The following is a 26,054-nucleotide window of genomic DNA, read 5'->3' as shown; positions in this document are numbered from 1 at the left end:
GGCCCTGTTCAGGCATTTTGGAAACTAAACTTCTTATTGAGATATGAGAATTTTGCTTGTATTGGTAATACGGAAGGTAGGCACACGCGCAGCAAAGGTTTCGAGGTTTCGAGGAGGAGAGGATGAGAGGAGAAGTGGGAGAAGGGAAAAAGGAAGACACGAGATAATCCGGGGACGGGCGACGACGACCATTACTTGCTCATTTAGGAAGGCACGACCCCACGTCCACATGATCAGAGGGTAGGCATAGTGAGAAATGACTACCTCTCGTTTCATTTCTCATTTCATCTCCCACGTCGTCACACCTTGCTTCAGGAAATCCTTTCACGGATTATAAAGATCACCATGAACTTGCAAAACGCAATCGTCGTCTTTGTTGCTCGAGCCGAGCCAGCACGGCTGATGACCCAACACGCTAAAAGAGATTGGCTGCTCAAATCCCTTGAGCCTGTCAAGGAGTTTCGCGAGACCATACTCCCTGGTCTCGTTGAAACATTCGTGTTCATCTTGCAGTCGAACTCGCCATTCAGACCAGCAGGAGAGGTGATCCTATACTTCACCGATCTTTTCAAGGAGGCTCAGCAACAGGATCGGGATATCTTGCTTGTTGTGCGTGGTTGGGATGGTCTCACGACCAACCAAGGAGCGTTTCAGAAGCTTTTCGCGCTTCGACCGGAGAGTGTCTTAGGTCTGCTGGTTTGTGGATTTTATCTGTGGATCTTGATCATCGGAAGGAAGCAGTTCCTCCTCCTAATTTATATGACGCGGATCCCAAACAGGTATGCCCCATCTGGGCGGGAGGCCTTGACCCGGAGGATCCAAAGGAGCATCCAAACACCAAATTGAACTGGCCGACTAAATCACATCTCGAGTGGGGTCCCGCTATTACAGCATCCAAGTATAGGCTGTCAAACGACTTCAAACTGGTGAGTGCTTCCTTCAGTAGAGACCTTGCCTAACAGAGAACCTACCCGACTTACGGTGGCTAAATTGATGTTGATCGCAGCTTCGTGATTTCACCTTCGAACGCAACACGCACCGGTGGGCGAAAGGCCCTATCCATGAATGGGGTTTCGAAGGGTGTGGTGCAGCCTGCTATCTCGAGATACATCGGTCGAGAACCCACGGGGTGTTAGAGACCGAGGAGGCAAAGCAAGCAGACAGCGAGTCGAAAAAATGTCGTTATTGCGGGAAAACATATGCTCGGAAATATTCCAGGGATCGACATGAGAAGACTTGCTTGGACAATCCGGACCATGAAACTCGTCCGAAAGGCCAGCCTTTTGCCATCAGCAAACGCCGAGAGACGACCGACCCACAGAGCGTGCCGATGATACACGCGGGCGTCAAGAAAGTTTGGCTGGTGAGGAGGCCTTGGATTTGACGAGAATTGACGTTCACGCAACCACACCCACCCTCTATCCCGGCGAACGTTTCTGTCGTGATCCGGGGTGCACTGATACGAGAATCGGGCAAAATGGCGCGAGATAGATTGCGATAGATCAGCGTGTGTTAATGGATCTTGTGTCTTTCCCGGGACTTAGAGATTCCACTTTATACTAGCGCCGTTAGCATCCCAGTTCAGTCAACGAAATCTATCGATATAGACTTTAGACTGTCGAAACATGCTCTGTGATCCGAAGAATCTGACCGAGTGATGATGCAGTACTCACATCGAATCTTTCTCTTCGATCTCATAAAGGAAGTATTGTCAATCATTGGTAGTCGAGGCTCTTCTTGGCTTCATCCCAATGCAGGGACTATTGGACTCCAGCACCACGTTGAGCCGAGAGCCATCGGCGCTGGAGGTCTAAGAATTTCAGCATATCAACAAAAGACCTTACCAATGAGACTGCGTTTTGATAAAATATTCTCGCTTCGGCAAACGCTAAGAAAATAATCATTCGCTCGCAAGCGAAAGATCAAGACAATCAACATTTCTGCGGCGGTAGACTTAGCTCTGGTCAGGAGGAGCTAACGGCCGGAGGATCGATCCCATTCTAGCATCTTACTGTGTCCAGGATAATTCAGCACTACGTCAAATACGCTGCTAGATTGGAACGCTGTGTTCCCTCACCACCGAGGAGCCTTTGACAGTATATCCCCGTTGACGGCGGCTCTCGCCTAATGTGCTTACCGGGCTAATAAAGAAGACGCTATCGTGAACGAGCGTTTTGAAGCACTTCTATTTTTTATGAATAAAATGTGACTCAGAAAATTTTCCAGCGAAAGTACTTTCTCGTCTCTCCCCCTCCTCTTCCCGCACTCCTGTCAACGAATCCGAATCGATGGACGAGCTGATCGACGTCACTCATTAACACATCATGCCTCCGAGTTCAAGATGTCCAATATTGGAAAGCTGTAGAAACATAGGCGCCAATCCTCATTTCTTGATAGCAGCCTCGGTAGCCTCTTTGAGCTTAGAACCGAGATCCTTATCAACACGGGAGAAGAGAGCTAAAATCACTAATTAGCGGAACCCTGCTAGATCATTTCCAAGGGAAATACCAACCATATACTTCGTTCCTCAAACCGGCCGATTTTACCCCCTTCAGACTAGACACAATGTTTGCAATAAGGCGGTCTTGGTGTCCTGATTCCCGGCCAATGACCTTCCACAGAGCAGCAGGTTGAACAAAGTCGTCGTCCGTGATATGACTGGTGTAAGTGACCACTTCTCCGACCCACTTCTCATGCTCTGTGTGCAGGCTGACTGCCTGAGGCTTGACTCCCTTGACTTCGGGGTAGAACTTGGTAGGCTTGAGTGTGGAATTGACGTAGTTGGGGTCTCCGCCGTAGTTGTCATCGAATCTCATCTTGCCGTCTCTCTGGAATGGGCAGTACACGGGGACCTTCGCAGCGTTGGTTGGGAGTTGCTGGTAGTTGACGCCGAGGCGGTAGCGGGCGGCGTCGGGGTAGGCGAATAGTCTTGCTTGGAGAACTAAAGGTGGATTAGCTGGGATAGGTCTATGGTATTGTTTGAAGGGGTTGACATACTTGGATCAGCGGATGCAGCAAAGCCGGGCACCATGGTTGACGGGGAGAAAGCCGCCTGCTCGATATCGGCGAAATAGTTCCCGGGCTAGAGTCTATCAGTATCCAGAAAATCTGGTCATGCTTGGCTCTCAAGATCTCAACTTACGTTGCGGTTCAGGGTGAGCTGGCCGATCTTTCTCAACGGGAAGTCACTATGAGGCCAGACTTTGGTCATGTCAAAGATATTCCACCGATACGTCTCAGCCTCGGATGGGTCCATGACTTGAACAAAGACATCCCACTTGGGATAGTCTCCTCGCTCAATAGCCTCGAACATGTCCCTGATCATGTAGTCTGGGTCTTCACCCGCAATTCGAGTAGCCTCCTCTGCGGTGAAGTTCTTGACGCCTTGCTGAGACTTGATGTGAATTTTGATGTACTTGAACGAGCCATCCTAGGATAGGTTAGTAACTAGCTCTACATTTCTGGTGGTTTACTTGCCTCTTTGGTGAATTTGTAGGTATGTCCACTGTAGGAGTTCAGGAATCGGATTGACTGAGGGGTTCCGCGATCGCTGAAGAGATGCAGCAGCTGATGAATGCCTTCTGGGTTACCCACATGGAAGCTAAGAAGGAGTCAGTACAGGCTATTGAATGATACTAATGCACGTACTCCCAGAACTAAGGATAAAATCAGCTTTTGTAGATGAAATCACAGATTACTAGTCTTTACTTACCATGTTTGCATCAGGAAGGTGAGTCTGCGGGTGTCTTTTGTGTGACCGATTCATGGAAGGGAACTTGATAGGATCCCGAATGAAGAAGACAGGCTTCCGACTTGTTAGTAACGAACTGAAATAATAATGTAAGGTATAATAATCCATACCGTATTGTTGAAGACCCAGTCCAAATTACCTTCATCGGTATAAAGCTTCATTCCCCAGCCATGCACATCCCGAGATGTATCAGCCGAGCCTGACTCTGGGCCAACAGTAGACACGCGCAAGAGAACTGGGGTCTTCTTGCCAGCCTTGTTGAGGAAACTAGCTGAGGTGATATCTGAGCAATCGGCAGTCGCTTCAAACTCGCCATATGCACTAGAGGTGAGATGTTAGATAAAATAAAATCAAGCCAGATTGCAACATGAAAATTGAGAGATTCTAATAATTACTACTTTGCGTAGTATTAATCCTTAGAAATTTTTTCACTCACCCAACAGCTTTGGCATGGACGACTCTGTAATACAAGACTTATCAGCTTAACATGCGTTTATTTGGGATGACATTTAGCATACCGCTCCGGAATTCTCTCACGAGAGAAATGGGCCAGGGTCTCGATAAGCTGAGTATCCTGGAGAAGACCAAGACCACCACCCTGCTGGCCACGCATGAGAACAGCAGTGCTGCTGCTTGCGAAGGGACATCCTTGTTGCAATCAGCTGATTGTCAGCCATAAAATTGCGATGAACTCACCTTCCGCGAGGGTATAGTATCTCTGATCCGACATTGTGAAATTCAAGTTAAATCGATCGTAAGTCAGAAATTGGAAGTCGAATCCGTTTAGAAATGAATTTGTGCCACTAATGAAGAAATCGACCCATATATGAACACTTCTTCTATCCGCTGATTTATTTTCTTTATCGTAGTCAATTACATCAGAGATAGGCGGGGGATACATGGGTTAGAAACATGAGAGAATCGATTGGTTTTTTTAGTATGTCCCAAAATGGAAGGGGTAGCATTCTTAAACTGTAAATCTCGTCGTGACGTCATCCGGTCTTCCACGGAAGCATCTCTTTGAAGATTCAATTTTATTCTTGTAATTCTAATGGGTTATAATTCTAATGGGTTATACTGTCTCTAGGAACGGAAAAAGCATCATGTGATGTGCTGATCCTGGTTGAAACGGGCGTGTCTTGAGAGGGGGAATTTGTTAAATTGACGCTACTAGGCCACATTTGTTAGGATGATATGTCCGGGGACCATCCACTTTAGCAGAGTGTCGTCAGCATACCCATGTCAGATTCTTTTGGAAATGATATCAAGGAAGGAGTTGACAGACAACCTTAATCAATGCAAACTACTATTGTCTTCAAGCCGAAAAATCATGTTTGTCGACGGCAGATTACTCTTATCTTCGCAGCAATTCGATCCCATTTAACTTGGGACTGACCCCACGACTCATCCACACAATTTATACGAGGGGGGTGCCAGCTGGCTAGATCATTCCACGATTAGAAGGCAAATCGGTCATTCCATTTGTGGTAACTACAGCTGCAGTCGTGAGTCATGTCCATAAGCTTGAGACCCGACCGTTATGACTGGTGGATCACGGCTCAGCTTCTGCTTTAGGTAGCACCCGAAAATGCGGTGTGAACTTTCTAATAATGCCTGAACATACCTGTAACATAAAGCGAGTCAGCCGTTTGACCGAAGTCATTGCGCAACTATAATAGTTAAAATCTCGATCCGATCAATCCGTATGGTCTATGCAGTCTATGCTCAAATAGTTTATTGTAGTAGCAGTAGCTATTAATGCCGATCATGAAAATATAAAAATATGTACAGGCCTCATATCGACATGAGATGCAAAACATTTAATACCAGCCATCCCCACCCATCATTTACAGACGGTGCTGGACAATCGAATCCGGCTCCGCAAGACACTCCGGAATAGAAACGGTGTTCTTCTCCACCTGACCATCCCACTGCAGCACACGACCCATCTTATAATAAGACTCGATTCCACGACGAGCATGCTCAGCAGGAGTAAACGGATCAGGATCAGCAAGGGTGCGGCTAAACAGCTCCAAAGACACCCAGCCACGGAAACCAAGGTCCTCGAAGAATACCCGGGCAATGTCCAGGATGGGCAGGTATCCGCCGCGGTTCTCCTCGAAGGGGAATAGACGGGCATTGCGAGACCAGTTCATGCGGACGGGTTGGCCGGCAACGTGGAAGGGGTGCTCCTCGTTTAGAGGGGCAGTGAGGCGCTCACCATCGACGAGCTGGACGTAGAAGATCTTGGCAGGGTCGATGTTGGCTGTGCGCAGGCGCTGGAGAGAAGCAGCCAGGTCGGCAGCCGCATTAGGCGTTTTGCCCGATGGTGAGGCAGGGTCTGCATATACACGACCAGCAATGTTAAACGAGTCCAGGCACAGGCCGAAATTGGCGCGGTCGACATCGCGGACAACCTCCCACGAGGCCTCCCAGGTATCGACGTGGTCGCCCCAGCAGAGAGCCTCGTACACGAAACGGAAACCAGCTCCAGCGCCGAGATCAGCCAGACGCTGGAGATCACGGACGATGACTGTGCGATCGCCCGTTGTCCTGGGGGCGCCGGTGGTAGGATCGGGGCCGAGGAAGTTGGATGGCACCTGGATCATGTCGGTTCCCAGCGCCCGCGCCAGAGTGAACCATTTGGGCAGTTTCTCATTGATCAAGCGATCGGACTCAGCGCGATCGATCAGGCCTTCGTACATGGAGAAGGGCTGCAGGCAGATGATGGTCATCCCGAGTCTTTCGCAGAGACGCCGTGTTTGACGGGCGGCTTCCATGTGGTCGCCATTAAATGTGCGCTGCGCATAGCAGTCTAGATCGTCGAAGAAGAGCTCGATGCCCTCGAAGCCGTGGGCAGCGGCTTGCATCAACTTGCCAGGGAGGTCGTGGATCCAAGGTCTACCTAGAGACATGGAGGCAATACCGGGGCGGTTGAACATCTTGGCGGTCGGATGAGGATTAACCGTCCCGACGGTGTTGAGTGTATCCGAGGAGAAATGAAAAGGGAAGGTGTAAGAAGGATAGAGATATAAAGTATGAAGTGCTCAATATACCCCCCGGGATGTTTTCAAGGAGTTGTTCTGATGCAATAGTAAGAAAAATGCAAAAGATGTACAAAAGTCAAAGGGACCAAACGACTACAAGATATCAAGATGCGAAATAGACAGACGGGTGTCCACGGGTCTACTTTTTTTCTAGCAATAGACAGAATGGCGAGAAAACATTATCCCCTGACCCCATATCCCCCAAGAATCGCATTTTCATATGGTGATTAGCAGGAGAATTTAGTTTCTCGCCATCAGGACGAATGACGAGTGTCTGCCATTGACCCGCCAGATGATAGCGGGTAAACGAAAAGAAGAAATGAATTAGGAGTGACATTCCAGATCTATACTGTAAGCAGTTAGTACGGTAATAGTAATACAATGAAAAACTCTCTTCCGTCTATTCAAAGTGTCTGTCTTATGTATCTCTAGTATCATATATACCAAACTAACTCGAAATAGTATACCCCAAGCCAGATACTGCATGTTGTTTCGTTTACCCGGGCCAATAATAATCGGTCTTCACCTCTTTTCCAGAAAGAACCACTCCACTCGTCTCGTCTCCATCGGCGGCACCTGAAAAGCCCATTGCCAGAAATGTCTGACCAGCTCGCCAAATATAATCCCCACGGGTCCCGGTTATTTCTATAACGCTGACTCTTGTACGGCAAGAACTTTTTCCTTGTCATGCCAAGACCCTCCTTCAACCGAGGTGCCCAATAACTATGACTGTCATGTTGGGGTCTCCGGATTCAACATATCCGAATGATTCATGCATGCCACCCTGAGACTCCACAAGAGCAATTGTTCTGAATTCCTTCAAAAATCGGCAGAACAAGAATTGCCATTGTCTACATCTTCAATTTTGGACATCCACTCATGTCTCTCAAAATTGCCATCATCGGTGCCGGCCTCATCGGTCCCCGCCATGCTCAATCCGTCATCGCCAATCCAGCCACCGAGCTGATTGCCCTCGTCGACCCAGCACCAACAGGCCAAGAAACAGCAACCAAGTTAAACACCAACTTCTATTCCTCCGTGGCAGACCTCCTGTCCTCACCACACAAACCCGACGCAGCAATCGTATGCACACCAAACCACACCCACGTCCCCGTCGCCAAAGAGCTCCTCGCCGGCAACGTCCACGTCCTCCTCGAGAAACCCGTCAGCGACACTCTCGAAACAGGCCGTTCCCTTCTCTCTTTCGCTCGAGCCCCAGAACACGCCCACCTCAAACTCCTAGTTGGCCACCACCGCCGCTTCAACCCCTACGTCCGGGCTACAAAGTCCGTCCTCGACTCCGGCTCCCTAGGCCGAACAATCGCCGTCAACGGACTATGGACCCTCTACAAACCAGACTCATACTTCGCCGCACCGACAGACTGGCGTGCCTCGGGTTCTCGCGGCGGAGGCGTAATCCCCATTAACCTCGTCCACGACATCGACCTAATGCACCACCTCTTCGGACCGATAACCCGCATCCAAGCTGAAAAAACCCTCCCGCAACGGCCCAGTCCACCACACGACGCAGACGAAGGCGTAGCGCTAACAATGCGTTTCGCCTGCGGCGTCGTCGGCACATTCCTCGTCTGCGACGCAACCCCCTCCGCGCATAACTTTGAGTCCGGCACGGGTGAAAACCCCATGATCCCCCGTGCGACTGAAGCAGCCGACTTCTACCGTATTTTCGGCTCGGATGCGTCGCTGAGTGTGCCGGATTTGACGCAGTGGAGTTATGGGGATGCGGGGAAGAGTTGGGCGAATCAGTTGGTTGCGGAAAAGATTGCGTTGCCGGATGAGGAGGCGCCGTTTGATTTGCAGTTGGCTCATTTTGTGGATGTTATAAGGGGCGAGGTTGAGCCGAGTTGTTCGGGGGATGAGGGGCTGAGGGCATTGATTGTTTGTAAGGCTGTGCAGACGGCGATGCAGACGGGGTTGCCTGTGGATATTCCGGTTGATCCTTTGGCGGAATGTGAGTGAGTGAGTTGAGTTGAGTTGATGGTTTTAACAGGCCGAGAGAGACAGTAGTGGTGAGCTGAATATGATGAATTATTCTTGTGTATGCAACGTGTGAAATGACTACCTGAATGATTTAGCTAGGGATTAAGGTTGGGCTGTGATAACCAATTGAACTTCTTTTTCCTTTCCAAAAGTTCCTTCTCTCGTGTTCTCTCTATCTTGATGTGCAAAGACGGATTTGCGCATCTCACAAGGTTTTCGTCGTTACTGGAAGTTCTTTCCGTCTTGGCCATTGCAATCGCTCTCAACAAGACCAGGTTTTCTACTTGTATGGAAAACAGATGAATATTGGACATTCCGATCATCAAATTAGGTTCATTCAAGATATATCAACAATATAGGGACACACCCTATTCAATCTGACTCAACAGATCAAAAACCCATCCCCAATTCTACAATAGCAAGACAAACACCAGAGAGACGTTCCCGACATCAAATTATACACCGCGCATCTCATCAAACATACGAAGTCTTGGGCTGCTCAGTAGCAGTATCCTCAACCTGCTGGGCATTCAACTTAGCTTCAGCAAGACCAGACTCCTGGACATCGTGACGGAAGCGCTCCTCGTCCTCGCGCAGAGTTTCCAGAATCTGGCCGTGAGCACGCCAGATAGGCTTGACCTCGAACAGAGGGTCCATGCTCTCGAGGGGAATACCCTTGGTCTCGGGGATTAGGAAGAAGACGAAGAAGATGGAGCAGATCATCAGCGAGGCGAAGAAGAAGTACACGCCGTATCCCATGGCAGTGAACATTTGTGGGGTGAAGCGCGAGATGAGGAAGTTCCACAGCCAGTTGGAGGCGGCGGCGCAGGCCTGGGCCAGAGAACGCATGTTGGGGTCGAACATTTCTGAGTTGAGAACCCAGGGAGTACCGTTCCAGGTGGGGGTGTAGAAGACGGTCCACAGGTAGAAGAAGAACATGGCGGCAATACCGCCACCGTCCATGGTGGCCTTGGGGTGCTTGGCCGGCTCGGCGATCTTGATGTATGCACCGACGATCCACAGGCAGACGGAGCCACCGGCGGCACCGATGAGGAGTAGGTTACGACGACCGACGCGGTCAATGAGGTACAGCAGCCAGATGAAGGTGACAACAGTCTTGACAACACCGAAGATCCCAGTGGTCAGGAGAGAAGTGTTGGTACCGGTGACACCGATACTCTGCAGAAGGGGGTTAGTATGTTGGATTCTTGCAAAAAGGAGGTTCTCATGCTGGTGTAACTAACCTTGAAGACAGTCGGGGAGTAGTAGTTAATGGCGTTGATACCGGAGCCATTCTGCCAGAAGAAGAGCATGCTACCCAGGAACAGACGGTACATGACACGCTTGTTGGTACCAGCGGCTTGGAATGGCTTCCAGAAGCCAACACCAATGGTAGCGCGCTGCTCCTCCAGAGCGGAGTCAATAGCACCAATCTCCTCAATCATGTAGATATCGTCCTCGGGCAGCTGACGGATCCAGCAAAGGTTCTTAATAGCTTCCTCGCGACGGCCGCGGGAGAACAACCAACGGGGTGACTCGCGGATGAAGGAACCACCAATCAACAGGAGACCGGCAGGGATCAGCTGGACGGCGAAGGGGATCAACCACTGCTTGTGGCTAGGAGCCAGGGTCTCGGAGACACCATACTAAAACAAACAGATTAGCAAACAGTAAGGTAGACGGTTTTCTTTGTTGGGAAACTCACGTTAATCCAGAAACCAACAAGACCACCAATCTGCCATCCGAGTTCGTAGACACCAACCAGGCGGCCTCGAATAGCAGGGGGTGACAATTCGGAAATGTAGATAGGGGTAATATTGGAGCCCGCACCGACGCCCAGACCAGCCAGGACACGTCCAGCGTAGATCAAACCCAAACCACGGTCGCCGTTAGCACCCAACATGAGACCAGCACCAAGAATGAAAACCAGACCAGCTGCCAGCAGACCGATACGACGACCCCAGAAGTGACCAATAGGGTATGCGAAGAAGGCACCGAAGAAGGCACCGGCTTGGTAGCAGGAGACGATATTGGCACTGATCAGGTTCTTGGTAGCGGTGGACATGGTGTTGAAGTGGAACTCGGACTTGAACGAGTCCAAGGCCAGAGTAGTACCGATGAAGGCACTGTCATAACCGATCATGCAGGATGTGCATGATGCAACGGCGGCCAGAAGGTAGACCCTCCAGTTATATACGGCCTTTGGCGTCGGCCGATCCTCGACCAGCTTGAGGATAGACATGATGATGTTCTCAATACAATGACAATGATCAAAAAGGGGGTATAAAAGACAAAATAGGTGTAGAGCTCTATGCCCTTGAGTCCAGAGGAAGTCGGATCAATCCGTTCCAAGGAAGAGGCAAGCAACTTGCGCCCTGACGGGGTATCAAGTTGGAGATAATGGGCAAGGGATGGGAAAATCCGGGGTATGGAGAAGAAGAGAAGAGAAAGAGTCTCTTGCTGCAGATGAAAAAAGAGGAATATGCGAGATCTAAATAGCCACGCGATCCCCAGGCCACTAGTTTCAAGGTTTGACTGGGGAAGAAGGAAAGAAAGTATCCGGGGCGACTGGGGAGCGAAAGGAAATCGTGGAGACGCTGGGCCACGCGGAGAAGAGTATAACTCAACCTTTTTTTCGCAAACCCAAAAAGCCACTCCGGCAAAACGATATAAAACAGTTTTAGCGAACAAAGCGCAAAGGTTAAAGGCAAAGGCTTGCACCAAAGGTTTTTGGTGCAGGAATTGACGACACAACAAGCCCAAGGCTGGGCAGGAGGTGTGGGATTGGTCCAATTGGGCTGGAAAATTCTGCTGCACTGCTGGGCTGCTTGGCTGGGGCGTGAAATTGTGGGGAGCTCCGATATCGCGGAGTGGAACCAGTAACCATGGGGGATAACACGTCTAGATTTAGTCTCGACGGCCGCATGGGCATTGTTAATTTCTCCACGGGGAAGAAGGGGGCATGGACTCTGGGGAGCCGACCGGTGAACGCTCCAATGAACAACGCAGCCTGCATACCGGGTCGGTAGTAAACAGCTGGCTTTTTGATTCGTCGGGATGGTCGGCTCGCATGAAGGGCATGGACATTCGGCCCAATGATATCGGGTGGCCAAAGGGATGATCCATGATCCAGTGGGTAACCGAAGTGGCTTGGAAAAGCGATCCTCCGGGGATGGTTTGGCTGTATAGAGTAACTGTGGTAGCTTTGTGCCCAGCCTGGAGGAAATGTCAATCGAAATTTCGACTCATCTGGTCCCCATTGGCGGAGTTTATTAGCCGATGTGAATTCTGAGGAATTTTGGGCAGCCCTTGTCACGGAGTAAGAAATGTCCTTGTGTTGGTTGTGTTGGTGGGAGGGAATGAGAATCTCGGCTGGAGATGTGCGGAAGAGGCTCACCATCACGTGAATCAAGACAACTATATGGAGTAGTGATTACTATCTAGTTGTATTGTACGGTCTATAGATATAGACTCCGTATCCACGACAGAAATGATAGTCTTTTACACTCGAATGTTAAACAGCCTCAGCCGGGCTCAATCCAACCTTGAATGGATGGTAGGCGCCGATCTTCTCCAACATCGCCACTACGCCTACGACTAGCTACCTTGGGACAGGACGCCGCTCTTTGGATGTCTGAAAAGCCGGAAATAGTGTACACCACTTTGGCTTCGGAACGTTGACTTCGCCTTTCTGGAATGAGGAGACTGGCTAAGAAGAATGGAAATTACCGATAGGTCGACCACGTTACAAACCAAGGTCGAATCGCTTCTGCTCTTCATAGTAGATAGAAAGAGATACAGAACCAGGCAAAAAATGAAAAAAATTCCTGACTAAAGCCTCATGAATTGTTTCATTTGTATATGGATTTAGCTACCGCCTCGTGGCGATGAGTCTCTAGAGGAGAGTGTCCGGGCTTTCTGGGTGGAAATTGGAAAGGAAATGCGGAGTTCTGTTAGTTAAGCCGAGTCGAGTGCCACTAAAATTTACTAATTTACTTCCGTCTGCTGCGGAATTGACGGCAGATCTCTTAGCCTAGCCCCAGTTTTTCATGTCTTGCCGCGGGACACAGGACTTGGGAAGTTTGTATCGTGTATAATAATATCTCCAATCTCCTCAACATTTCACATTCCCCTCCCCCTCCCCCAATCCATCCCACCTACACACCTACCCCCTCTCTCTCACACACATCCAAAATGGCCGCCCCAGCAGTCGAAGCCACCACTCCTCAAACAAGACCCGAGGAGCCCATCACCAGCCCCTCCCACCTCGACGGCGTGGCCTATCTCTACGGCCACCCACTCCTCAACTCGCTCTCCCCACCCCTCCACCAAACCGTCTACAATGCCCTGGGCCTGAACTGGCAGCAAATCCCGCTGTCCAGCGTAACCGGCACCTCAGCCACCTACCCACCACCCTACACCCTCTCGCCGCCCATCAACACCTTCCTCGCGTCTATCAAGGCCAACCCCAAATTCGTCGGCTCCTCCGTCACAATGCCCCACAAGGTCGCCATCATGCCTCACCTGGACGATCTAACCGAGCACGCCCGCCAGGCTGGTGCTTGCAACACGATCTTCCTCCGCGAGGATCCCGTCACCGGAAAGACCCAGTACGTCGGTACTAACACCGACTGCGATGGTATCCGCGAAGCGTTGATCCAGAACGCGCCCGATGCGTCGCGGTTCCGTGGCCGTCCGGCTTTGATCATCGGTGGTGGTGGTACCGCCCGCACGGCGATTTACGTGATGCGTCGCTGGCTCGGATCTAGCAAGATTTACATTGTTAACCGTGATGCCGCCGAGGTCGCGACGATCATGGAGGAGGATCGCGCCCGCAACCCGGATCCTACTGCCCAGGCTCCCCTTGTGCACGTTACAGACCCCGCGGAGGCTGCTCGTCTCGAGGCCCCCGCTGCCATCGTCTCTGGTATCCCGAACTACCCGCCCAAGACGGCGGAGGAGTTGAATGCCCGCGCTGTTATCCAGGCGTTCCTGGGTACGGAGGCGGAAGCGGCGAAGCAGCAGGGTGTTATCCTGGAGATGTGCTACCACCCCGTTCCTTGGACGGAGATTGCCCAGCTTGCGTCGGCTGGTGGGTGGAAGGTCATCCTTGGTTCTGAGGCGCTGATTTGGCAGGGTCTTGAGCAGGCCCGTCTTTGGACGGGTAAGGATGTTATTGGTACACCTGGTGTTGTTGATGCTGTCAAGGCTGTTGTTAACGGCTCTGTTGCTGAGCGGGCGGCTCAAGCCAAGAAGACCTCCAGCTTGTAAAGTGTGGAGTCTGCGGACTTGTATTGTCCATCCTGATGTCTTCTTTTTTGCATTTTCCTTTCTCCTTTTCTTTTTTTTTTTTTTTTCATTCTCATGTCCGTTTGACGATTGTATAGAGCTAAAAATCCTTGCATGTGATATATAGATAGGTGGCGTCAGTTGTGGAATCATGACTTTGAATATACGGAACATTTTAAATAGTCCTGATTGTGAATAAATGTAGACACCCATGGTATATACATACGACTGATACCTTGTAGTCTGTCATCTTAAGGTCATGTCCGACGCAAATCATTATCTACGCACCCGGACGAGAGTACGACAGCTGGCGGACCCGCCGCCAGACCTCACGCACTGTCCGCTCTTGAGATTCGCGGCCAGTCTCGGTAGCTGACGGGCCAGCGGGTCTAAAAAGATGTTAGCTGAGAGCTGATATAATAAAAGGGAAGATTGCTCACCTAATGGCTAGATAAAGTCGACTCCCCAGTCGCACATCTCCAATCGGTGCTGTATCCGGGTTCTCGGGCGGATTGGCCGTAGTAACCAATCCACCAGCCTCAAGAAGAATAGCAATACCAGCAGCCACATCCCTGCAAAGTCAAAAGTCAGTCAATACCCAACTCATCCCCTTCTAACAAGAAATCAAACATACCACTCCCAACAACCCCCCTCCCACCAAATATCAAAAGACCCCATGGCAGTATACGCCAAATCCAACGTCGCACTCCCCCAAACTCCTCATACCATGCACCATACCCCCCTTCCCATCCCTCGCCCCAATCTCCGCCGCCATATTCACAAAGCTCTCAATCTTGCGATGCATATTGCCGTCGGGAATATCGCGGCGGTCTTTACCCCACTCGCAGGAGAAAATGCATTGGGACGGGGCATTGGCTGGCATGGGCGGGATGGGGTTATGGAGTAGTGGGAGGCGGCGCTTCTCGTTTAGCCAGGCGCCGCGGTTGATGCAGGCGGAGAAGAGTTGGTCTTGGAAGGGGGCGTAGATTACGCCGATTATGGGGCGGTGTTGGACGATGAAGCCGATGGAGACGCAGAACATGGGGAAGATGTGGGTGTAGTTTACGGTTCCTGAGTGGATTAGTATGTGGGGTTTAGGCTGGATTGGAGTATAAGTGGGAGGGGTTTTGTACCATCTAGAGGGTCGATGCACCAGGTTGGTTGTTCGTCGATTAGATAGTCGCGTGATGCGCCCTTGGCGTAGGATTCCTCGCCGAGGAATCTGGGAAGTTTTAATCATGTGTGGTATTAATGGGTGGAGGGATCAGACGTACTGGTGTGAGGGGTATTTGCTATGAATGGCGTTCCGGATGAAGACCTCGACATCTAGTCATGCTAGTCAGTCCAATCTGATTCTGATAAACCAGACATCTCTTTGCATAGCTTACCCTCATCAGTCTGAGTCACGATATCAACCGCATTCTCCTTCTCCTCAAACGTCTGCGGGCCATTACTACCAGAGATACGCTGCTCAACACGTTCCATCAACATGTCGCCCGCCTTACGGCCTAGGTCAATCGCAAAGGCGTATATCTCGTCGAGCTCATCCTGAGAGAGCTGTCCCACAGCCATGGCGGGAGTGGTATCGGAGTCGATCTAGAGGTTGAAGAGGTTGAAGCTGGCAAGAGCTCCGGTCGGATGAGTTCTCAAGGTGCTTTCTGACAAAATTAGGAGAGATGAGAGGAAGCATGAAGTGTCAGACGGTTGACTCATGGGAGACCGGTGAAAAAAAGGTCGAAATAACCGTCAGTAGCCGGTTTGCCTTATCAATGGTTCTGTTCTCCACCGCGGGGTGGAGTCCGACGTGGAGGCTGGCTGGTTATGTGCTCGCATGACCGTTCAGCTTGGGCCCGAATAAGTAGTGATAAGCCTCTATTGATTATTGAGGAGATGGGTATTGATAGATAAAATCAATTCAAGCTATGGTGATTGAATTGATGAAAGCTTTCTAGAGGGGTTTTGGTGTCGTGACATCATACTCTTCTAGCGATAAACAAGGCAATCTACTGGGGTTATTGGGACTAGAGTCTATAATCTGGCATCGGGCTTTACGTTTTATGATAACAAAACGAAGACATTAGACTGATACTGGCTATAATGAAACAAGCCCCTTCTGAAATATCATGGCTATGTTAGGACATGGATTGCATTGGTATCTAGAGAAATAGGGAATGGTATTAGGGGTAAGAACAGGGTAAGACAACGTCTGCAGCTATTTGAAAATTCAAACCAGAATCATAGTGATGAGCGATCATGATAGTTGACTCTACTACCAATATTTGGACAAGGTATGCATAATCCAATTCAGGTTGGCTGGAATCGGGGGAGAGCTTTTTCCGTGGCGCCGGTAAGAGAAGATGTGGGATACAACTACCACATACAGTGGACTCATGACCATAGCCATTACGGAGTACTAACCGCCAGCAATCCTCATATTCTGTCAAGACGAGTAGCACTAACTGGTTACCGCAGTCTGTTTACCCCGCAGTGTCACCTCGCCTCGGACAATTCTCAAAACTCCTCAAAATCCCCGGGCACCGGGCACCAGGCGAACAAAAAAAAGCACCGGATCCGTGCATCGCCGGCAAAGCGCTCAACCGGGCGAAGTCCAAATTGCGGGGAGAAACACCACCCGCGAATCAGAATGGCCATGATGAGCCCAATGCCGAACATCCCCCACCATCCAAATAATCCCGCCATCGACAATCCTCCTATTGAACTATTCTCACAACTAACCCTCTCTCCCAATTGCAATTGCAAGTACCACCCATACCCTCATCCTCTTCAATCACATCCACAACCACCCAAAATGGTCAAATCAATCCTCCTAATCAACGGTCCAAACCTCAACCTCCTCGGCACCCGGGAGCCACACATCTACGGCCACACCACGCTCGCCGACGTCGAAAACGACAGCCGGACCATCGCCTCCAAACACGGCTGCACCTTCGACGCCTTCCAATCCAACCACGAGGGCGCAATCGTCGACCGCATCCAAGCCGCCCGCGGCAACATCGACGGCATCGTCATCAACCCGGGCGCCTACACACATACCTCGGTGGCGATCCGGGATGCGCTGCTCGGTGTGGGAATCCCCTTTATCGAGTTGCATGTGAGCAATGTGCATGCGCGCGAGCCGTGGCGCCATCACTCGTATTTTAGTGATAAGGCGGCGGGGATTATTGTGGGGTTGGGCGTTTATGGGTATAAGGTTGCTGTTGAGCATGTTGCGGTGAATTTTAAGGAGTTGGAGAAGGAGAGTAAGGCTGCTCTTTGAATGAGGGGGATTTGCTAGAAGGTTAAAACTGGTTCGCGTATATACTTTGGTTGTACATTTTATGTAGGGCAATTGGGAATTTCAGATGTTGGGATTGTGGGCTTAAAATGGATGTCCGCGGAATGTCTTTTATGTGTCCCTCCAATTGAGATACTTTCCTTAGTATCTTCCTAGGAATGTAACAAATTTTTAGGGCACCCACAGTAACATTGACCTCAAAGAAATGAATGTTCGTAGTGGCTACGAGATTCGGAATATCGGGATGCGCTGTAAGCTGGGTAGACAAGCTTTAATGCAGGCCCCTCCGAAGACCGCATGCCCTATTATAGACTAGCTATACTATTTATCACCGGCTAATTGTCAATGTACAATCGCTTGTCCAACCATCAACACATATGTCACGACGTGGTCCTCCTGGAGCCATCTCTCCTGAAAGCCTTCTCCGCGGCGGGTGGAGTGCCGACCAGCGGCTTTGACAGACAACCAAACATCCAAGCTCCCACGGATACATCATCTCTTAGGAGTTCCTGAAATGCTAAGAGACTCTTGTCGCACTGAAGAAGGAGGCGCGGTACCCGGTAATTGCTGCGTTTGCGCCAGCAAGAACGGCTCAATCTGGCTGGAGAAGGAATATAGTTCTGGAACTCCATTTTCAGCAACAAAGCCGAGGTTCTGCATGAACTCGGATTGATTGTCAGGTCTGGTATGAGATTAGTACTTGGTCTGTAGGGAATAGTACATGTCAGTTATCAACTCACTTTTCAGCGCCGTCCAGCGACGCAAGCTCGTCAAACAACGCATCCAGATCTGGTGCGATTCGCTGCGGTTGTTGACGGCGCGCTGGCCCGTAGCCATCCATGTCGACAAAGGGAGGAATGTTGAGGGAAGGGTCTTGATAGGTAGAGTACTGCCCGCCGGAGGGAAAAGACGGCGGGAAATCGGGAATCATGCTTTGAGATTTGGAAGGGGCAGACGTGCTGGACTGTCGAAGTCCGCCTAGTTGACCTTGCTGTGCTGAGACTTCTGAGGCGCCACCGACAGTAGTCATTGATGGTGTGGGCGTATGGATAAGTGCGCCACCATCGTCAATGCCTTGTGTGGCACGGAGCCATGGAGTGGAGAGGAAAGGTTCGGATGGTGGAAGATGAGTTTCATTTTGAGTCGGCTGTAGGTCGGCGGAAGAGATGAGATGGCGAGGAGTAGATACTGGCATGATATGGTGCTGCAATGTTGGGGTTTCAATGGGAGGAGGAATTTCCAGCTGTTGTGGTTGAGTCCTTGGCAGGGACGTTTGACCTGCTAGGGATCGATCTTGCGTGATCCATAGCTGTCTTAGGTTAGACGCCAACGGTTCAATCTGAGCCCGGAGGCCCATTTCCATATCGGACACGAGGCTCCGAGAGACTGAGCTTGGAAGACAATATCCAAGAATCATCCCGAATGTCGGTGCTGTCGCTGAATAACTGTAGGTCTCTATGAAGACGTGAACAAGATGGAGTAGACGTTTGGAGCTTTCAATGGCCTTGCCCTTGTGGGGTATTTCGGGGAGGTGTTGGTCACTCTCCCGCGAAGCGATCTGATGACTCAGTGCAGCAACGATACTTTGGTATGTCATTTCAAGTCCGAAGATGTGAGGTGAGGGCAGCTTCACTGGACGATTTTCCAAATTAACTCGATAACTCTTTGGAAGCGCCGAGACCCATCGCTGCAGCTGCAGCTCAAGTGATTCCAGTTGCGAACGAGAGATCGTCGGGTCTTGCTTGTAATAGCAGAGATCATTCAGAATCGAGACCAGAGAGACAAGGCGGTTAAAAGTGCTCAGTGCATGAAGAGGGCCGCGCTGCATGGAAGCACGAGCAGACTGGGTTGGACGAAAAGCAGTCTGATCCTCCCATGGGTGCCATTCCTCCAGCCCATCCTCGCCGATAGCCCCAACCCTAGCCAGATCATCCTTACGCAGTGACGGACATTGTGAGGTGTGCTCCGCAATCAGAGTTTCCAGCACAAAGCACCCCAGGAAGACGTGCTTGGCTCGCCCCAACTGCTTCTCTGGGGATCTGGATGGAGCTGTGAACGATGGCCGGTCCAGCCCCAATGTTTGGGCAATCCGAACAGCATGCCCCACAAGCATCCACGCAGCAGTCCATTGTTGCTGGCCAAACTTGATCAAAGACAAGATGAGCAGTGCTTGGACATGACCGAGTTCATACGGACCGATCTCAGAGGGGATAAGTTCTCGAGCTGTGTTATACATTCGCGAAGGGTTGATATGAGGATCGGCTTGGGGACCGGATAGGTGGGTGGCATTGGTTGAATCTTCTTGAAAAGAGGCCAGAGCCAGAACAGCCCATAAAGCAGCATGATCCCCTGAACCAGGCGCTGTACGTGACATGGAGACATCACCTTCGGCGTATTGATAGGCGGTGCGGAGTATGTCATGTTTTTCCAAGATGGGGAACCAACATTGTGTGTATGAAAAGTAAATATCAAGAAGAGGCCATGCGTTGGAGGGAAGCTGGAGAAGGTTGCGACTGGAAATCATTTGAGAATCACCGGCGTTGAGGGAGATGGCGAGTGTAGGTGAATGTGCGTCGTCGGGGATAGTTTGCACACCAGATTCCCGGGTCCGGTACCCAGGGGGTCTCGGTGCAGAGCTAATCATGGACGTGCGTGAGGGCGATATCCCTGTGAATGGCGTCTCTCGATATTCGAGTCCTTCTGGTATCTGCCATTCATTTGCCTCGGATGAGGCAAGGACCGCATCGACGTCCAGGGGTGTGTCGCCATCACCATATGCTTGAAGACTTCGTTCCCTCTCCTCCTCCGGCTGCTCCAGGACCACCAACATCCGCTCGATATCCCTCAACACGGTACTATTCTTGAACGATGACAGCAGTGTATCCGATCCTTCTGCTTCCTTGCCCATCGTTGCGAGATGGCTCGGTAGGTTGATCGATCTCATCAACGCGCGCATCACATCTTCGCTGCCTTGAATTTTCTGAAATACCAGCCCCCAGAGCAATTCCAGCGACCGAATATACCCTGTGGGAAGTCCCCGCTTCTTGGGATTGGCTTTGTAGGTGCATGGTCGGCCTAGCGATGCACATGTCGAGCAGACTGGTTGTTTTCCGTCGCATTTGTCCTTTTTCGACCGGCAACTGTCGCAGGCCCGTGATACCCGCTGCCGCTTGGGTTGGGCAGGGTCGTCTTGTGCATTTGCCTTGCCTTCGTCGTCTGGATCCGCCAATCGTCGCTTTGCCTTACCGCTAGCCCCGGTGGCTTGGCGAGGTTCGGAGCTCATGGTGATTGCGAGAATCCGCTAGTCGGGTCCAGCCGCATGTTCCTGCGATGCGATCCAGCGATGGTGGGAGTTGAATCTTTTGCCGACGGCAGCTTGCGCTGCGCAGACTAGTGGTGGCGGTCTAGTCCATGGACAACTGTCACCGCAATGGAGAGGGATAGTGCGAGAGCCAATTGGACCAGATGTAGAAGATGATAGGTATAGCGAGAGCTGTTTGCGCACGAGAAAAAAGAAGCCCACCACCCGAGTCACCGAGTTTCGCAGAAGAGGGCTTTCGCTCGTTCCGGGGAAGAAGAGGAGCAGCGCGGCAGAAAGGTGGCCCGCAAATCCCCACCGACCGGGGCCCCTCGCTTTTCGTGCGGTTCCCTCACTGGTCACTGGTCACCCAATTTCCAATCCGTCGTCGCCTGGCTCACGAACCTTCAGCTCCCTTTCTGCAACCCCATACCCCGACTTTCCCAGGTTGCAACTTTTCCTTATCCTGTTCACCACCGAGGATTTTGGTCCCCGCTCCATGTGGTAATGGGCTTTCGCATTCCTTTGTGAACCGGCTCCCCGCGACACCATGTCCCTCCTCGAGACGAAGCGCAAACTGGAGGGCGACCACAATGAACAGCCCCGGAAGTATGGCTCTGGGGGAACGGGGTCTTGGCTGCCGGCGATACGGTCGCAACCAAGTTCACGACGGGCGAGTGAACAGGTAGAGGGTTATGGCGACCCCTATACGATCGCAACTTCGTTGCGGGAATTGCAGTCTAACCGCGGCTCACCGGTTCTCTTCGACAATGGGCTTTTGCAGACCCCCCGCAACTTCACTCCCAAGTCATCGATCGTCCTTATCGGTATTCGAGGCACCGGAAAGTCCAGCCTGGCCGTTATTCTTGCGGCTACCTCTGGCCGCCGCCTGATCGACTCCGATCGATATTTTCACCAGGTCACTGGGTGTTCCCGCGCTGCGTTCAAGAGGGATAACGATCATGCGGTGTACAGACAACAGGAAGCGCGGGTGTTCGAGTCAATGCTTTCAGATAATCAGGAAGGATGTGTTATTGCTTGCGGAGCAGGGTCAATGGAGCGCAGTGGCCAGAGGCTGCTGAGGGAATATGCGCAGACACATCCTGTCATTCACGTCATCCGAGATCCACAAAGCATTCAGACCTATCTCAAAGCGTGGGATATTCAAAAAGTGCGACACTTCCTGGAGCTATCTGGACCGATCTATCGAGGCTGTTCAAATCTGGAATTTTTCAACCTCTCGGAGACCATCAACCGCAGCGCTGGACAAATGGTCAAGGACGGCTATGAGCCATCACCGGAACCCAAAAACGACTCGCGCGCGCAAACGCCGACACCTTTCCTGACTCTGAAAAGAGTACAGCGTGATTTCCTTAGCTTCATCGCTTTTGTGACTGGCGATCGTACAGAGATGAGCCGCCAGCATGCCTCGTTCCCGTTGTCATTATTGCCTGTCGAGACTCGACGAAATACATTGGCGCTTTCAGTCCCATTTTCCGCTCTTTATGAGCGGGACTTGGATATTGAAGAGCTTGAATTTACTGTGGATGCCTTTGAACTCGTCATTGATGTTACAAGCCCCTCCGGTCAGCCTGGCGCTGATTCGAACCTGGCTGATAGGATCAGTCAGGTGGCGGCAACGATACGTCGCAATATCATTGTGCCGTTGATGTACCACGTCGAAAGCTATATCACACCTGGAGGTTCTCTCTCGCCTGGTCAGAAAATTCGCATGAGCGATGAGAATTATCTTACCCTTGTCCGACATGGCTTGCGGCTTGGTCCCAGTTTCCTGTCTGTTGACCTGACTCGTGACGATACCTTGCTATCTCAAGTCATCAGGTGTAGGGGAACAACCAAGATAATTGGCCATTTCGAGGCTTTCCAACCTCTTCCTGGTGGCTGGGATGGAGTAGAATACATGAACATCTACGAGAGAGCGAAACGGCTCGGATGCAATGTGGTGCGAATATGCCAGCCAGCCGAAACAATGGAAGACAACTCGGCTGTGCAAAGATTCCGACATCGAATCGAGAACCTTCCAGTGGCCAACCTTCCACTCATCGCCTACAACACCGGCCCTCTTGGTCGTATGTCTCGCTGCTTCAATCCCATCCTCACACCCGTCACACACCCGTCCTTCATGTCCGAAACACCCACCCAACTATGCCCTACTATCACCGCCCGTGACGCACAACAAGCACTTTTCAGTTCCTTTGCCTTGGATCCAATGCAGTACTTTCTCTTTGGCGCCAATGTCAACTACAGTATGTCACCTGCGATGCACAACACCGCATTCCGGGTCTGCGGGATGCCCCATCGCTATACGATCTTCCAATGTCCCGAATTACGCGGCTTGAATGAGCTGGTGGAAAATCCGTACTTTGGAGGCTCCAGTGTCAGTCTTCCTTACAAGACAGAGGTTATCCCACTCCTTCATTCCATGTCACCACATGCCCGAGCAATCGGCGCCGTCAACACACTCATCCCTATCCGCAACAACGATATCTCTGATCCCCGCCTCTCGGAGGAATCCTCTATCCACCTCGAAAAAACCCGTGCTGGCCCAGTCAAAGGTCTACATGGAGACAACACTGATTGGATTGGAATCTGCAATTGTATTCGCCGTGGACTTTCTCCAGCAAACGCCGTGCGCCCATCCTCTACTGGCCTTGTCATTGGATCTGGTGGTATGGCTCGTGCTGCTATCTACTCCATGATTCACCTTGGCGTGCAAAATATCCTTGTCTATAACCGGACACTTGCCAATGCCAAGAAGCTGGCCGATCATTACAACCGGCAAAACTTGGTGTCTAATGAACGAAGCCCAGGTCGACACCCACGAGTCAGCACACTCGATTCGTTGGATGAGCCATGGCCAGTGGCCTATAAGCAACCAACGATTATTGTGTCCGGTATTCCAGCTCACAGTCTTGGTGGTGAACCCGCGCCTAACTTTAATGTACCAACGCAATGGCTCGAGAGTCCGACAGGTGGTGTCGTCGTCGATGTATGTCTTCACAATCACGAGGGACAGTTCCAATCCCGTCACTGTCCTCGGTTTCCCCAACATCGAGATAAACGTTTCTGAAACTAATTCATCTTTTCCAGCTGGCCTATAAACCCCTGAACACACCCCTCATGAAACAGATTCGAGCCCTGTCCCACCGGGGCTGGGTAGCATTGGACGGTCTCGATGTTCTCCCCGAGCAAGGCTTTGCCCAATTTGAGCTGTTTACTGGCCGCCGTGCGCCCCGCCGACTCATGCGTACCATTGTGCTTCAAGAATATGAGGATGATGAAGCACATGATGACCGCAATGCCATCCAATACAGACTACGGAACCTTGATGGGCAACCTACTTGAAGGTAAATACCTCCCAAGCACCTGGCAAATACAAGACATGCCCCTGCTCTTTCGGGACTCTGCGAAGCCACTGTGGATCCCATAGAGAGATCTGCAGCCGGAGCATCGATGCTGAATTGGTGCATCACCTCGTATATAACCCCGCTTTGGGGTTCTCCCCGACTACTGTATCGGCACCATCGGCGGGTCTCATGGCAGTGGGGTCGTTGATCCTCGTCGATCGAAGATCAACAATGGATCCATCGGCGCGATCCGAATCCGTCTGTCTGCTGCTGGCCAATCATTGTGGGATTAGGCTCCCCTTGATGAGCAATGACTATGAGAACTATAACCTAGCTGTTAGGAATGATGAACGACTCAAAAAAATAGAAAACTATAACTGTGACACAAATATTAAGCCCGGCCTTCATGAGTGATTGTCAATTAAACTTTTTCCCCGGCAATACAGCCCGGCATGGCACTACGCTGCTAGAGAATGCCCGTCGAAATGTCTCTCCCTTGCAGATACTCCGCGTCTGAAAGATAAGCCTAGAACATCCATCCCGCGCTCCACTCTTCAATATACTCCAAACGATCTGCACGGCCCCAGGCTTGGCCAAGAACATGGCCATGCAAAAAGCATTTATGGTGGCGGGAAGTATGTACTATGGTCGTGTTTCAGCTGGTAACGCTGAGACAGCTAGTTCGCTATTTCAGACTAGTCAAAATCGCCAGATAGATCTTCCCTGTCTGGCCTAGCTTAACCGTCCCATGCCTCTTCAGTATGACGTTTTTTGAAACAGAATATCTACTTCTGAATCAGGGTCCAACCAGGGCCTGCACGACATGTGGCGCAGGGCTGCATCAAAGCTGATAGGCGACGATAGATGGATTAGCCCTGATCGAACTAACGCAGTTTGTTTGCCATGCAAGGCTAAGTAGGATTTCCACCCCAAACTTTCATAGAAGACACCCACGGTGGCCTAGTTGGTCAAACAACTAGGTCGTCGTAAACCTCCGGCGGTGGGAGGTTCGAATCCGGGTGGTATCAATGCACTTGCAGAATTGTGCCACTCTCCCCATGATCGTCTAGTTACCTGATTACCTGACGGCCAGTGGGGCGGAGTTAGCGGCCCCGGGAACCGGGCTGGGCGGCGCGGATTCGGTCTTCACTCTTTGTTGGTAATCTAGGTGACGGTAAAACTGCCGCCTCGCGATATGCTCGGCTCCCGGAGCACAGACTGAGTTAATTATCTCGCCCCCTGCGCAGCTCACGGAGCGAATATGAGCAGCTCCCTAAGGAACCTAATCGCTTACCCTAACGCTTAGGCCGATTAGCTTATTCAGTCTTATTATACCCCTCCGCTCTATAATATCTCCGATGCTAGCCGTACTGCTTATTGTCTCTTCTAGGGCCCCTCCTATCTTTACGCTATATTAACCGCACTTTATTTTCTAAACCGGTAATATAATTCCCGTTTTTTTTTCTTTTCTGATGACTGGGGGTTTCCTGCCAGGTCCAGGTCTGTTCGTTCCCTTTGTGCTTTAGGCCTTTATAGGCCTTCTTCCTTTCCTGTCTTCTTCTTCTTCTCTTAGTCGTCTTCGTCTTCCTGTTCTAGATAGACCAATTTGACTCAGTCTCCCTCTCTTCTCTCTTCGCTTCCTGTGCCAGCAGTGCCGTGGGCATTGTCAGATATCCTTCCATAGAACGACTCAAGATTCCATCATTCTCATTCGATCAAGATTCCAGCTTGCCAAACATGCTATGTTCAGAAGAAACGTTGCGTCTACACTGAGCGCCATCGTTGTACAAACTGCATCAGAGTGGACCAGGTTTGTCTGCCTTGGCCACGTCGAGCACGGTATCACTAAATCTCTTGTCTTCTATGTCATTGAAATTAATTCGATATATCTACTGCGGCTTGCTGATTTAATTGTACTTTTTGCAGTGCATCCACTGCGCATACGTCAAAGTATGCCTGCAGAAATCCTCATCCCGCACTCCGACTCTCAGCACCCAGCAGCGTG

General features: G+C 51.0%; 10 protein-coding genes across 10 annotated transcripts; 5 read left to right on the top strand and 5 right to left on the bottom strand.

Moving 5' to 3' along the window:
- Positions 1-345: 345 nt before the first annotated feature.
- N7473_012007 (uncharacterized protein) lies at positions 346-1,384 on the top strand (the record flags this gene model as incomplete). The annotated part of the gene is made up of 3 exons (XM_057157946.1): positions 346-696; positions 780-926; positions 1,007-1,384. 3 exons carry the CDS (start codon positions 346-348, stop codon positions 1,382-1,384), a joined length of 876 nt encoding a protein of 291 aa, XP_057003796.1.
- A 999-nt stretch (positions 1,385-2,383) lies between these two features.
- On the bottom strand, positions 2,384-4,481 carry N7473_012006 (catalase; the record flags this gene model as incomplete). Its single annotated transcript, XM_057157945.1, has 11 exons — positions 2,384-2,457; positions 2,513-2,941; positions 2,998-3,082; positions 3,143-3,430; positions 3,478-3,601; positions 3,649-3,656; positions 3,713-3,805; positions 3,862-4,072; positions 4,188-4,211; positions 4,270-4,399; positions 4,448-4,481. 11 exons carry the CDS (start codon positions 4,479-4,481, stop codon positions 2,384-2,386), a joined length of 1,500 nt encoding a protein of 499 aa, XP_057003795.1.
- Positions 4,482-5,598: 1,117 nt separating this feature from the next.
- N7473_012005 (sugar phosphate isomerase/epimerase family protein) lies at positions 5,599-6,693 on the bottom strand (the record flags this gene model as incomplete). Its single annotated transcript, XM_057157944.1, has 1 exon — positions 5,599-6,693. The coding sequence occupies one exon, from the start codon at positions 6,691-6,693 to the stop codon at positions 5,599-5,601; it is 1,095 nt and encodes a 364-aa protein (XP_057003794.1).
- Positions 6,694-7,677: 984 nt separating this feature from the next.
- On the top strand, positions 7,678-8,778 carry N7473_012004 (Gfo/Idh/MocA family protein; the record flags this gene model as incomplete). Its single annotated transcript, XM_057157943.1, has 1 exon — positions 7,678-8,778. One exon carries the CDS (start codon positions 7,678-7,680, stop codon positions 8,776-8,778), a length of 1,101 nt encoding a protein of 366 aa, XP_057003793.1.
- Positions 8,779-9,273: 495 nt separating this feature from the next.
- N7473_012003 (sugar porter family MFS transporter) lies at positions 9,274-11,041 on the bottom strand (the record flags this gene model as incomplete). Its single annotated transcript, XM_057157942.1, has 3 exons — positions 9,274-9,978; positions 10,044-10,445; positions 10,505-11,041. The coding sequence occupies 3 exons, from the start codon at positions 11,039-11,041 to the stop codon at positions 9,274-9,276; spliced, it is 1,644 nt and encodes a 547-aa protein (XP_057003792.1).
- Positions 11,042-12,993: 1,952 nt separating this feature from the next.
- On the top strand, positions 12,994-14,070 carry N7473_012002 (shikimate dehydrogenase family protein; the record flags this gene model as incomplete). The annotated part of the gene is made up of 1 exon (XM_057157941.1): positions 12,994-14,070. One exon carries the CDS (start codon positions 12,994-12,996, stop codon positions 14,068-14,070), a length of 1,077 nt encoding a protein of 358 aa, XP_057003791.1.
- Positions 14,071-14,312: 242 nt separating this feature from the next.
- Positions 14,313-15,790, bottom strand: N7473_012001 (inositol monophosphatase family protein). The gene is given in 7 exon segments (XM_057157940.1): positions 14,313-14,477; positions 14,529-14,660; positions 14,723-14,804; positions 14,815-15,159; positions 15,222-15,310; positions 15,363-15,414; positions 15,477-15,790. The coding sequence occupies 7 exon segments, from the start codon at positions 15,658-15,660 to the stop codon at positions 14,369-14,371; spliced, it is 993 nt and encodes a 330-aa protein (XP_057003790.1). The 5' UTR covers positions 15,661-15,790; the 3' UTR covers positions 14,313-14,368.
- Positions 15,791-16,897: 1,107 nt separating this feature from the next.
- N7473_012000 (type II 3-dehydroquinate dehydratase) lies at positions 16,898-17,365 on the top strand (the record flags this gene model as incomplete). The annotated part of the gene is made up of 1 exon (XM_057157939.1): positions 16,898-17,365. One exon carries the CDS (start codon positions 16,898-16,900, stop codon positions 17,363-17,365), a length of 468 nt encoding a protein of 155 aa, XP_057003789.1.
- Positions 17,366-17,579: 214 nt separating this feature from the next.
- Positions 17,580-20,666, bottom strand: N7473_011999 (putative C6 transcription factor QutA; the record flags this gene model as incomplete). Its single annotated transcript, XM_057157938.1, has 2 exons — positions 17,580-18,065; positions 18,124-20,666. The coding sequence occupies 2 exons, from the start codon at positions 20,664-20,666 to the stop codon at positions 17,876-17,878; spliced, it is 2,733 nt and encodes a 910-aa protein (XP_057003788.1). The 3' UTR covers positions 17,580-17,875.
- Positions 20,667-21,231: 565 nt separating this feature from the next.
- On the top strand, positions 21,232-24,431 carry N7473_011998 (putative quinate pathway repressor protein QutR; the record flags this gene model as incomplete). Its single annotated transcript, XM_057157937.1, has 2 exons — positions 21,232-23,691; positions 23,793-24,431. 2 exons carry the CDS (start codon positions 21,232-21,234, stop codon positions 24,045-24,047), a joined length of 2,715 nt encoding a protein of 904 aa, XP_057003787.1. The 3' UTR covers positions 24,048-24,431.
- Between the last annotated feature and the right edge of the window lie 1,623 nt (positions 24,432-26,054).

The sequence above is a fragment of the Penicillium subrubescens genome (assembly GCF_028828155.1).
Source record: "Penicillium subrubescens strain IBT 31985 chromosome Unknown utg000010l_segment0_segment0, whole genome shotgun sequence".
Lineage (NCBI taxonomy): Eukaryota > Fungi > Ascomycota > Eurotiomycetes > Eurotiales > Aspergillaceae > Penicillium > Penicillium subrubescens.
This window is presented reverse-complemented; position numbering and strand designations above follow the sequence as displayed.

Coding starts and splice junctions, on each gene's coding strand:
- N7473_012001 (XM_057157940.1), bottom strand. CDS start 15,660: ATGGCTGTGGGACAGCTCTCTCAGGATGAGCTCGACGAGATATACGCC. Junction 15,311..15,362: donor AGCAAATACCCCTCACACCA/GTACGTCTGATC, acceptor AAAACTTCCCAG/ATTCCTCGGCGAGGAATCCT. Junction 15,160..15,221: donor GTGCATCGACCCTCTAGATG/GTACAAAACCCC, acceptor TAATCCACTCAG/GAACCGTAAACTACACCCAC.